Source organism: Styela clava, chromosome 3, assembly GCF_964204865.1.
Source record: "Styela clava chromosome 3, kaStyClav1.hap1.2, whole genome shotgun sequence".
In the NCBI taxonomy this organism is placed as follows: domain Eukaryota; kingdom Metazoa; phylum Chordata; class Ascidiacea; order Stolidobranchia; family Styelidae; genus Styela; species Styela clava.
This window is the reverse complement of record NC_135252.1, coordinates 14,944,698-14,955,195: the sequence shown is the minus strand read 5'-3', so window position 1 is coordinate 14,955,195 and position 10,498 is coordinate 14,944,698. Positions and strand designations below refer to the sequence as shown.

At 34.7% G+C, this 10,498-nt stretch overlaps 2 protein-coding genes across 3 annotated transcripts; one reads left to right on the top strand and one right to left on the bottom strand.

The window, feature by feature from the left end:
• Positions 1-1,547: 1,547 nt before the first annotated feature.
• Positions 1,548-9,087, top strand: LOC120343268 (uncharacterized). Of its 2 annotated transcripts, none has more exons than XM_039412406.2 (9): positions 1,548-2,067; positions 2,308-2,509; positions 3,471-3,564; positions 3,928-4,039; positions 5,231-5,436; positions 5,846-5,980; positions 6,266-6,397; positions 7,010-7,121; positions 7,449-9,087. In XM_039412406.2, exons 1-9 carry the CDS (start codon positions 1,548-1,550, stop codon positions 7,772-7,774), a joined length of 1,839 nt encoding a protein of 612 aa, XP_039268340.2. In that variant the 3' UTR covers positions 7,775-9,087. The 2 variants fall into 2 exon arrangements, with proteins under 2 accessions (XP_039268340.2, XP_039268339.2); XM_039412405.2 differs by having other exon boundaries at positions 3,468-3,564.
• Positions 9,088-9,131: 44 nt separating this feature from the next.
• On the bottom strand, positions 9,132-9,983 carry LOC120343269 (uncharacterized). The gene is made up of 4 exons (XM_039412407.2): positions 9,880-9,983; positions 9,547-9,670; positions 9,339-9,458; positions 9,132-9,266 (listed from the first exon to the last, which is right to left on the bottom strand). Exons 1-4 carry the CDS (start codon positions 9,932-9,934, stop codon positions 9,236-9,238), a joined length of 330 nt encoding a protein of 109 aa, XP_039268341.2. The 5' UTR covers positions 9,935-9,983; the 3' UTR covers positions 9,132-9,235.
• Between the last annotated feature and the right edge of the window lie 515 nt (positions 9,984-10,498).

Genomic DNA, 10,498 nt, shown 5'->3' with positions numbered 1-10,498 from the left:
TAACCGCATTTTTTATCAGCTTCTTTGCACAATGTGGCAGATTCTGACGATGTTGCAAAATGTCGTTGAAATACGAATTTCGACTTAATTTTCCCATTAGTTTTCTCATTGTATGCTATAATAATAACAAGCCATGAGCTGATATAACTTTATTTTTGTTGGTGGTTTCACCAATATCAAGGGCTGTGAACTCAATTAAGGATTTAAAGGAAGCAGACGTGACTAAATACACGCTGAATAACGTCAGGTTGTCTAACAAAATAAGACTATATCGATGAAACGTATTCAGTTTTCTTAACTTTGTTTAGTTTATGAGTTCGAGGATTGATTTGCCTACAAGAAGTAATTTGAATTTGACGTGAGATATTTACTTTGGCTGTCATGGTAGGAAACATAAAAAAACACATGTTACAATACATCAAGATGATTCCTGCCTTGATTTAGGGATTTTATATCTTTATAATCCGTTGTGAATGTGCTGCCAAGGTTATGGAGAAAAGTATAATTAAATTTTTCTGTGATTCGTTTAAGACCGATTGTAGATGCCACATCTAATTTTATTTTCGACTCATGAATCAAAGCTGCCTCTAATAAAGTAAGAATGTTGGCACACCTTGGAATGGCGTACAGATTGGTGGATATATTTTGACAGTGGACGATGGGTTTCCACATATTGTTTTTGGTACTTTAATTTATTTTATGACAAAGTGTTGACTACGGGTCTAAAGGGTATTACTGCTTAGGATTTCTCTGTAAATTCAATCATATTTTGTGTAAATAAATAAACGACAAATGTCTTCATACACATATGGGTTCTATTACGATTATATTTTTGTTTATCGATATATTGATTGAATTACTTAAACAGTGCTATTCATGAGAACAGATCATCATTAAAAATATAAATAAATAGGAGAATATTCATAGAAATGCTAAATAATTAAACAAATCTGCTTGTATCGGGCCTGACAGCAACTAAGTTTAAAATCCACAGATGATTGCGGATTTTCTATATGGCCCAGTGAAATGAATTTCTTCTGCATAGGTTAATGTTGAATGATACTTAAACTGCATACAATAAGTCGCCTAAAAATATTGTGGGATTAGATATTTGGTTAATGAACCGTTATATGCTTTCATATTGTTTATTCAAAGCTTTGAATTAACCAAACGTAAGATGGCTTATCCTTCAGAAGGTAAATAAAGGTATTTGTACCAGGAGTTTCGGAACATACCGTCACTGTCGTAAATTTTACGTGTTTTTGCGTATTATATTGCTGGCAGAATTTTTTTTTTTTTCAAATGAAATAAGAATTGTGAACATGAAAGTTAATGAGTGCTGCAAAACAGCATGTTTTCAAAAATAATTTATTGTTGAAAACAGTAGGTTTTACTGAAGGGCTTCGAAGGATAATGTGTGGGATAAATTCGACTACACTCCTGATTTGGAATTTGTAAGAATAACCTATAGTTTATCTAACTTTAACAAGAAGTCGCTTATTGATATTATGTAATATACTTTAAAATGTGATATCCTTTTCTAGATAATGTGGGGTTTTCAGAGCATTAGAGATAGTGTACAAAACCATGCTACTGGACTGTTTCGCAATATATCTGATCGAGTAGATGACGATGTCACACAGAACAATATGAGGGTGACACAAAGAGATGCAATGAAAAACGTTGTTACCCCTAAAAGTATCCCACAGTTTACATTACCTCCGCTGTTCAATCATGATAGCATATTACCACCAGCTCCAGAAATAAACCACTTACAAATGGAGTCTTCAAAGCGACGAACGAGAGCAGGTGTTAAAAATGGCGTCTCAAAATGTCCGGACACACAACAATGTCAAAATAAAATGGATACTTTGAAAGTTTCACAATGGGACCATGAGATAATGGACGACATGGAGGTCGGTGACAAAGATTCATCAATAAGGCATCGGAAGCCATTAGGTTCGGCGTCTTCATTTTCTATTAAAGCACTTATGCAAAAGAAGTGGGCTGATTCTAAAAATGGTTCAACCACTAGCTCCACAACATCATGGAAAGCACCGGGACCAGGTAATTTTAAGATCATTGTTGGTAACATTACAATAAATATTTTTTTCTGTAAATAAAAATTAAATAAACGAAACTGGCTCTATAATCTATATGATGCATGTTTTAAAATTGGTTAGCTGTTTTTTTTTCTCCCTCTTACTGCGCTTAGGAGAAAATTTAGACCAAGTCACTTTCAGTTGTTCATTTTGAATGAGAGGTGTTAACTTTTATAACACTGAATGCTTTTTTAACTTTTTCCAGAATATACGAGTAAAGCTGGCAACAAATGCGGGAGAGAATTGACGGTTGAACAACCAGGACTTGGTCTTCAGCATCTTGTAGCCACAAAATCCGGGTTTTCAACGTTATCCGAAAGTCCAAATACAAGAAGAAAAGAATCTTTATTTTTATCGGAAGACACATTTAGAAAGTGTAATGATTCGTACTCAAACATACATAGCAGGTAAGCTTTTATAACTATATATCAACGAAGAATTTTCGACAAAAAAATTTTCAGTAACGTGACCTTAGCCTTCGATCTGGTACCTTTCCACATCATTATTTTGACCCTGTAATTGTGTTAGGCATTGTAACGTGGATGCTGCTTTGCCATACGTGGATGACAAGTCGAAATTGTACGGAATTGCATAAAATGGAAGTTTAAAGAAACCTATCAGGACAAAATTTAGTAGTAATTAGATAGTGGAATATTCCAGCAATCATTTACACGGGTAATCGTTGCAGATGATGGATTTAGACATCTAAAAGTCGATATCATACGTAATTGGCAATCAAAGACTATACCTAACGAGTGTTACAGGGGTTCAAAATATTTTCACAATTCTTATCGGCATCATTTGGGTTTCTTATTAACATTATATTAGCCAGTAAAGACTGTAGAGTGAACATAGGAAATATCTATTACTAATTCCTTCATTCATTTTGATCAATACAAGCAATGTAAATAGACACTAATAATAGCGTGAAGGATACTTCGTCATTAGAGATTCATCTGCCTCCCTGGTGTATTTAACCTTTCATGCTAGTCATTACCAATCAGCAGTATTTAACATCAGTTCGCAAAATATCATATAATCCGGTCTCGCACTGGGCTGGTTGATGGTGATCAATATCGCCGTGTCTCTGGTGTTTACAAGCTAGAAGATGAAAATCGGTCGGGCGATTTTTACTAAAAAAACGACCAAACTTACCTGAACTATTCAAGATAAGCTTGCTATCAAAAAAATGTTTTCGAAACTTGCTTTTTCGAGTTTCCACGGAATTGTCATTATTTAATAACGAATAAGCAGACAAACAGACCATGTAGGTCGAAATTCCTACAGATAGAATATAAGTATATGATCGAATCATGCGACTAAAAATATATATTTAATTAGTTTGTTTTTCATGTTTTGACATAGAAGTCGATCTCCTGGAAGCGACGGAAATAATTCTTCGACCCGTTCGAGTCCCCGTGAATCACCAATACCATCTCCACGCAAGATCAGTTCATCTAAGGTCAGAGAAATGGAATAGGTTATCAGTTCATTGACATATACCAAAGAGATAAATCTTGATGTCCAATGAAATACTATATAGTTGTAAAATTGAATAAAAGCCAGCATATGTGCCAATATTAGTTCTGAGCATATAACCACTAGTGATCACCAATTAGTGTCCTAAATTAGATTCCGACATCTGGTTTGTCGAAATTTTCCACCCGTTGATCATCTATGCTTTTAATAAAGGCTAATAATAGCTCCTATTTTTACATAATACAGTTGAGGCATACAATTAATTACCTCTGCCAGGGTGTATTTGTAAGTGAATATATATCACTATCATAGAATTGGATATTAGAGTAATATTTTTATTATGCAGTCTGAACGCCGCCATAAATACAGAAAAAATTTGGAGGTGGAAAGCCAGTGTCAACGTCGATTATCATTTCATGGTGATACGAACAATCATCTTTTATCTTCTTCAGATAACGGTAAGTCAAATCTGGGATTTGAACGACATTCTAAACGTAGAACATATAATTTATTAGTATTATTATTACTAGTATCTAATCAGTTGAACAAGCAGGTATTTCGTGTATGTTTCAGTGACGCACAGCTCGAATGCGAGACGCTTTGCCATGACGAGCAGGTTCGCGATCTTCTCTTCTTAATCCCCATCTGTCTGCAAAGGTGACGCGGGGTGATTAGTAGTATGACAGCCGTCTTGATTTTAAAGTTCATCAAAATAAGCTATTCGGCGAGAACTAAAGGGTTCTGGACAGTGCACGACAGCTCAATCAAGTTGTCATGGCTTCATCAAATTGCATTAAATGAGTCCTTAATTCCATCCAATCCAACTACCATATGTTGTCGAAATATTTATTTTGAGGATTATATTGTATATATATATATATGGTTCACAATATCCATGGGCCACAATCGATTGCTTACATATATTTTATGGAAGTACACTTTGAATTGTGGAAGTGACAACAATAATTGGCATCGAATTGGCAAAAAATTAAGAAGGCGGGATTTTATCTTGCTCAGCATAAATACAAAAATTGGCAAAGACTGACCATATGTCAAATCCCTAATGGTAAAGTTTCCACTTGCTTCACCTTGATTGCATACTTCGTTAGCAGCAGCACGATGTGGTCGTGGTAACGATAAATTATTTATTTCCCATCAACAAACGCAAATATCCTCTTACATGCTCTCTCCCCCCGAAACCGCAAGAATTACTAGACAATATATACAAACGAAAATGCGGTCGACGCCGTCAAAATTTCCCGCATTGGATGTTTTATAAGCTAAAGTTAAAACGTAGTAAATTATTTTGAGGTATATATATCATAAAACGCTATCTAGATTTTTAAAAAAGTAATGAGTGCAAGCTAAGATTTATCGGATATAATGGTAATATTATTCACAGTGTATTTGCAGCTTGTACCTCTGCTCTGCATATATTAATTTGAACTTATATGAATGACAAATTGTTTCATTTATAAGTAACGATGGTAGATAATTTGCACCTAGTCAATGAGCGGAATTAAAAAAGAATAAATAATTCTCGATATATTGAGAATCAGTTATGTGAAGGCAATTTTATTATTCAATTTTCTTTCGCAAAAATTGGTCACATTTTCATCAATTACATAACTCTTTTACTTATATTTTAGATGAGCGTTCCTTGTCCATAGATTCTGACAAAAAGAAACTCAGTGTTTCAGAGCATAACGTCAGCAACAAAAGTGTTAAAAGCTCCCACTCGCCTGCTTCGCCTTCTATTCGTCTCTGTATAACTTACCTCGTGCAGCACAGGAGACTGAACGTTTCTATTTTAGAAGGGAAAAATTTTACACCGAAACATTCGATCTATCTGAAGGTAGTATATTCTTCTGAATGCTTTTAAAAGGCCTAATTGTTTTAATATTATGCATCACCTGATTGAGTGAAGCGAATATTTACTAGGGCAGCTCCACTTAATCAAAGTGTGCTACTTTCAAATTTGCTCAGCAAGTCACCTAATCAATCATTGGAATGGTGGAACAACCATTCGGTTAATAAAAAAGCACGGAACAAAAAATTTTGTGTAACTGGTATGAACCAGTGTTAGAGATACCTGAGTTGGGTTCGAGTCAAATTAAGACTCCGAAAACTCGAGTAACGTAAATGACATGATTCTCACTGATTTGACTCGAATTTGGGCTCGAAAGTTGGACTCGAGACTCGTATGACCCATGACTCGACTTGTTCATTTTACAAAATGTTTTTTCAATTTTTTTTTGTATCAGGTTTCTCTCTTGCCACGCCATGATCGAGGACACCGAACTGAACCAATAAAAATTGATGACGCGAATCCGAGTATCAGAGAAAGATTAACATTTGAATCCGTAGAAGAAGATGACATTCCGCATATGTCCTTGAAGGTGATTAGTGTATCAATAAGTAACATTGAATGTGTATTCTGTACACATATACAACATGGTATGAGTAATTGAACAGCAATGTCACCTAAATAACAGAAAGAAAATTTTGCGATGAGAAATTCAAAATTGTTGATTGCAATCACTGAATTATTATTTTTTTTTTTGAGAGAGAAGCGTGTTAGGACAGCAAAAGCAAAATTTAGAAGATACACAGAAAAACTAATGTATAAGTGCTACCTATAATTTGCAAACCTAAAATGGTAATTTATGAATAAATATTTCCAGATATGCTGCAAAGAGAAATCAAGCCGACTCCGACACGCTGAAATTGTGGGAGAGTGCATACTAGCATTGTGTGAAATCGATTTTAAAACTCCCACTGACATATGGATCAACTTCAATTCTTATGAAGAAGAGGTAAGAAGGATGATGTGCACGAATTTACCTAGTATACTCTTCTACCGGTCTCATAGGATTTGTCCAAAGCACTGATTTATCTTTAAATCATCATATATGCGTAGAAAGATGTCATCAAAATCAATAATTGCTTTTAATCATCGTTCGTTGTTTAATTTTGTCTTGGATTAATTTTGTAATTGATTTGTTTTGATTAATAAAGTCTTTCTCCTCTGGTTAGTTGAAAGATAAATATCTGTAGCATATAATAGAATTCAAGATACTCAAGATGTTGTATATGTGCTATTCAGTCATCCTTGATAACTGCTATTGATCTTTGTTTTGACAGTGTCAATATCAAATCGAGACTTTCATGTGTTTCGAAGGAGTAATCTTTATCTGTCGAAAATACATTAAATATTAAATCGCGGTTTGCTCCTATCTGACACTAAATCTCATTATATGAATTTCAATCAATACGCCAAGTAAAAGGGGAGAATAATGCTTCCTGTGGGTTTTTCTGCCAACTGACTTTTCTTCCCCGACTAATTTTTACGTCCACAATGACAGAGCATTTGATCAAATTTTCTTATTACATTATTTTTTTTTATTTTATCTCTGTTTGATATTTAGGAAGCTCCTCACATCCAGCTATCGCTTTGTTATGACGCAATGCTAGGATGTCTTACTGTGGATGTTGTTGCTGCAAGAAATGTTCCAAAGGGAAGTTTAGGAAGACAACCAGGTATGCCCATACCTCGATAATACTCGTATTATGCTTTTAATTCGAAAATAATGTTTGCTATAACCAGGTCAATAACTGCATTCTGCAACGTGGATCAAGTGATAATTAGGTATATATAGCTTCAAATAAGTATCCGTTATCGATCACCGTGGACGTTTGTTCAAATTGAGTTCGAGTAAAGTGATTTAGACTGTTGTTATATTAGACTGTTGAACCGTCTTGCTTATGTTTACATGGCATTATTGAAGTCAATAGATTTAACCCGATTGTAGGATCAATTCCATCTAATTGTGAGATTTAAAATATTGACGTTTTAAATTATTTCAGATTGCTTTGTGACATTGACTGAGATTCTACCAAACGTGAAAATAGCGAAAAAGCAGACAAAGATAGTTCATAGAACGCAAGACCCAGTATTTCACGAATCATTTTTGTTCTCATTGTGCACGGACGCACAAACGCCAGACGAACTTGTTATCGTCGCTACGTTATATTTGAAAGATCGCGTCAGGGGAACCACCGAACCAGTCGGAGAAGCACTTCTTGGCCAACTGGTCGATAACTGGTCTGGGCGATCACAGTGGGCTCAGGCACTGGCAAAAGAAGGCGAAGCAACAACACATTGGCATGCGCTGGTTCCACAGAGTGCTTAAATCGACAAAAACAAGACTTTGCTTTTGATGTATTTGACTATGTAGGAAATTCTTTCGATATCGCGTACTTTGAGACTAAACAAAGGGATCTGCTTGGTAATTTATTTCACCGTACCGGGTTCAGGTACAATGCGTTTGTGATAAAGTTAATTTGAAGCAAGTTCACAACTATGCTATGACCACACAATATTTTTTCATGACTAATGTTCTTCAAAAAAAAAAAAAATGATGATGATTTTTTATATCCGCTTGGTGTAATCGTAATGATATTAAATGCGTCTATTGATCACTGCAAATTAAAGTGGTAGTAATTTCATCAGATGGCTATCTGAATTTCATTTCTATGAAAAAATTAAAAGTAATATATATATCTTATCCTGATAGCCAGATACTTATTGTGTATAGGCTACTATATACCCCATACTAGAACATCTCCTTCGGAGAAAGAGAAATCTTAGTTCCCAGTCGTTTAAGGCCTGAAGCAGTTTCGAAAAATTGGATATGCAGAACGTTTCGGGGGAAGACTATTTTTTTAAGATAGAAATTCCGTAATCATATTTGCAGGCTTGTCCATAGGACATATTTTTCTGTCCCATTCCCATCCCATAAAAATTATGCATGTCCCATTCCATCCCATGGGATTCCCATTGGAATACAATTCAATATAAATTGTTAAATTTAGGTTTAGCGTCTACTAAATAGGACTACATGTACGAAGAGACATGCGAAACAACAAAATTTACAGAATTTGTTAACTTTACATTCATAACTATTATACATGGTTCCATCAGCCCCTTCACGAAGTATATTGTTAATGCTGAATATATTTTGCTCTTTATAACTAACGAAAGAGCTATGCTCAAATATATGAACACGAAGTTCATAACGAATCGTTTTATCATCATTTCCTTGAAAATCATACGGTTTTCGTGTAGCATGGGAAATACAAATGTGTACTGTTCCATCCCATGGAACGTTTCCCATGGACAAGCCTGCATATTTGTGGTATAATTCGAAAACAGGTACACGTTGTGTACAAGGTCGCTTTAACGGAAAGTTACGATTGGAATTAGTCTGGTTTAAAGCGCCGTACAATATCATTTCATATTTGCTCATGTGGTTATGCTCAAGGTGTTTTTTTAAATGCTCAATCTATTCATTCAAATATATTCCGCCAATGCCTCGAGCAATTTGAAATCTGTATTGTGACAATAATATTGTATACTTCCATGTCACCAGCAAGTTTAATTGAACGACATATCTATATATATTGGAGTTTAAGTGTAACGAAATCAAAATCTTCTGCTCTACTGCTCGTTCTTATAAGATATTCACACGAGAATTTATTCGTACATTTATTGAAATTAGTCAATCTTAATTATTTGATTTAATAATTTGTTAAATCACGTAATCGTTTCATCGTCCATTGCCACGATTCTTCTGTTGGTGTTGCAATATATTTCAAAAGAAGTGAAGGGCATCAACAACATCGCTAAGGATAGAAAAAAACATTAACGTTTCGTATTGGTATCACGTACAAATGACGAGACGAAAAAAGTATTACCAAGCTTCCGGGTAATCAGGGCAGCAATCATTATGTTCAAAGCAGTGTTCGTTGCATTGACAAGGTCTGTCGTGATCGTGTGCACTAGCATCATCGCACTTTTGTCCCCTACATGAAGCGCTGGAAAGTAGTACATAATTGTAATGTAGAAGAAGGAATGAAGTAGAAAGAATGACATGATACAAACAAAATTATTTAAAATACTCACGCTGTGTCACACAATGCGCTGTAATCACTGCAGCAATTTCCATAATATATGCACTTTCTATTGCATTGGCAGTCGAAGGCAGTCAAATCGAATGTTCTACATCCAATATTTCTGCAGCTGTCCCCTGAAATCGAATTTTTGACATACATAGTAAACAAAAACACATACATAGCCTAAACACCAGCCATTTTTATAGATTTAATGAAACTTCTCTTCAGGCGATAGACAATATTTTATTTTGTTCACAATAGTTGTTTTCTGTTCGTACCTTGGTAAATCTCTAAGAGTTATGTCCAACAATGCCAACAATTAGGCACATTTAGCGACACTTACCATAACAGACTGCAATCAATGAAGCGGCCAAAAGAATTTCAACCTTCAGATTCATCCTGGACTAGTAGGTATCAGATATTTAAAAATTTATTCTGAGATAAAACTCTATAAAACAAACACACAAATAGAAGCTTCAGACCATAAATATGCGCAATAGTTAGAAATTACGTGTCACACAGGCGTATTGGATAATCAACTCATAAATGAGACGATATTACGACATGGAGAGAGGAAACAGCGAATGGAATTTTTATTCAATGTTCTAATATTTGGGTTACAGGACAAGAAGAATTGGCTTAATAAACAAAGCAAAAAAGTAAGACACAGACACAAGCTTCGTAATTTTGATAATAGCTACTAAGAACTGATGTTTATTTTTATCTTCTGTAATTTAAAGGTCGAACGAAAGGTTGCAGCTAAAGAGACGATGCTATTCGAAACTGAAGATTTTTGTGGAGCGCCGAACGAGATACAGATTTTATTCTCTCTTCGAAACATGCCCTTATCTCTTTAAGTTATAGGTTAAATTGAAAATGTATCGGCCGACTCATCTACCTAAACCGGGAATGCTTACATATTTATACCTAAATCCTACTTTCAATAATTAATATTTAAGCAA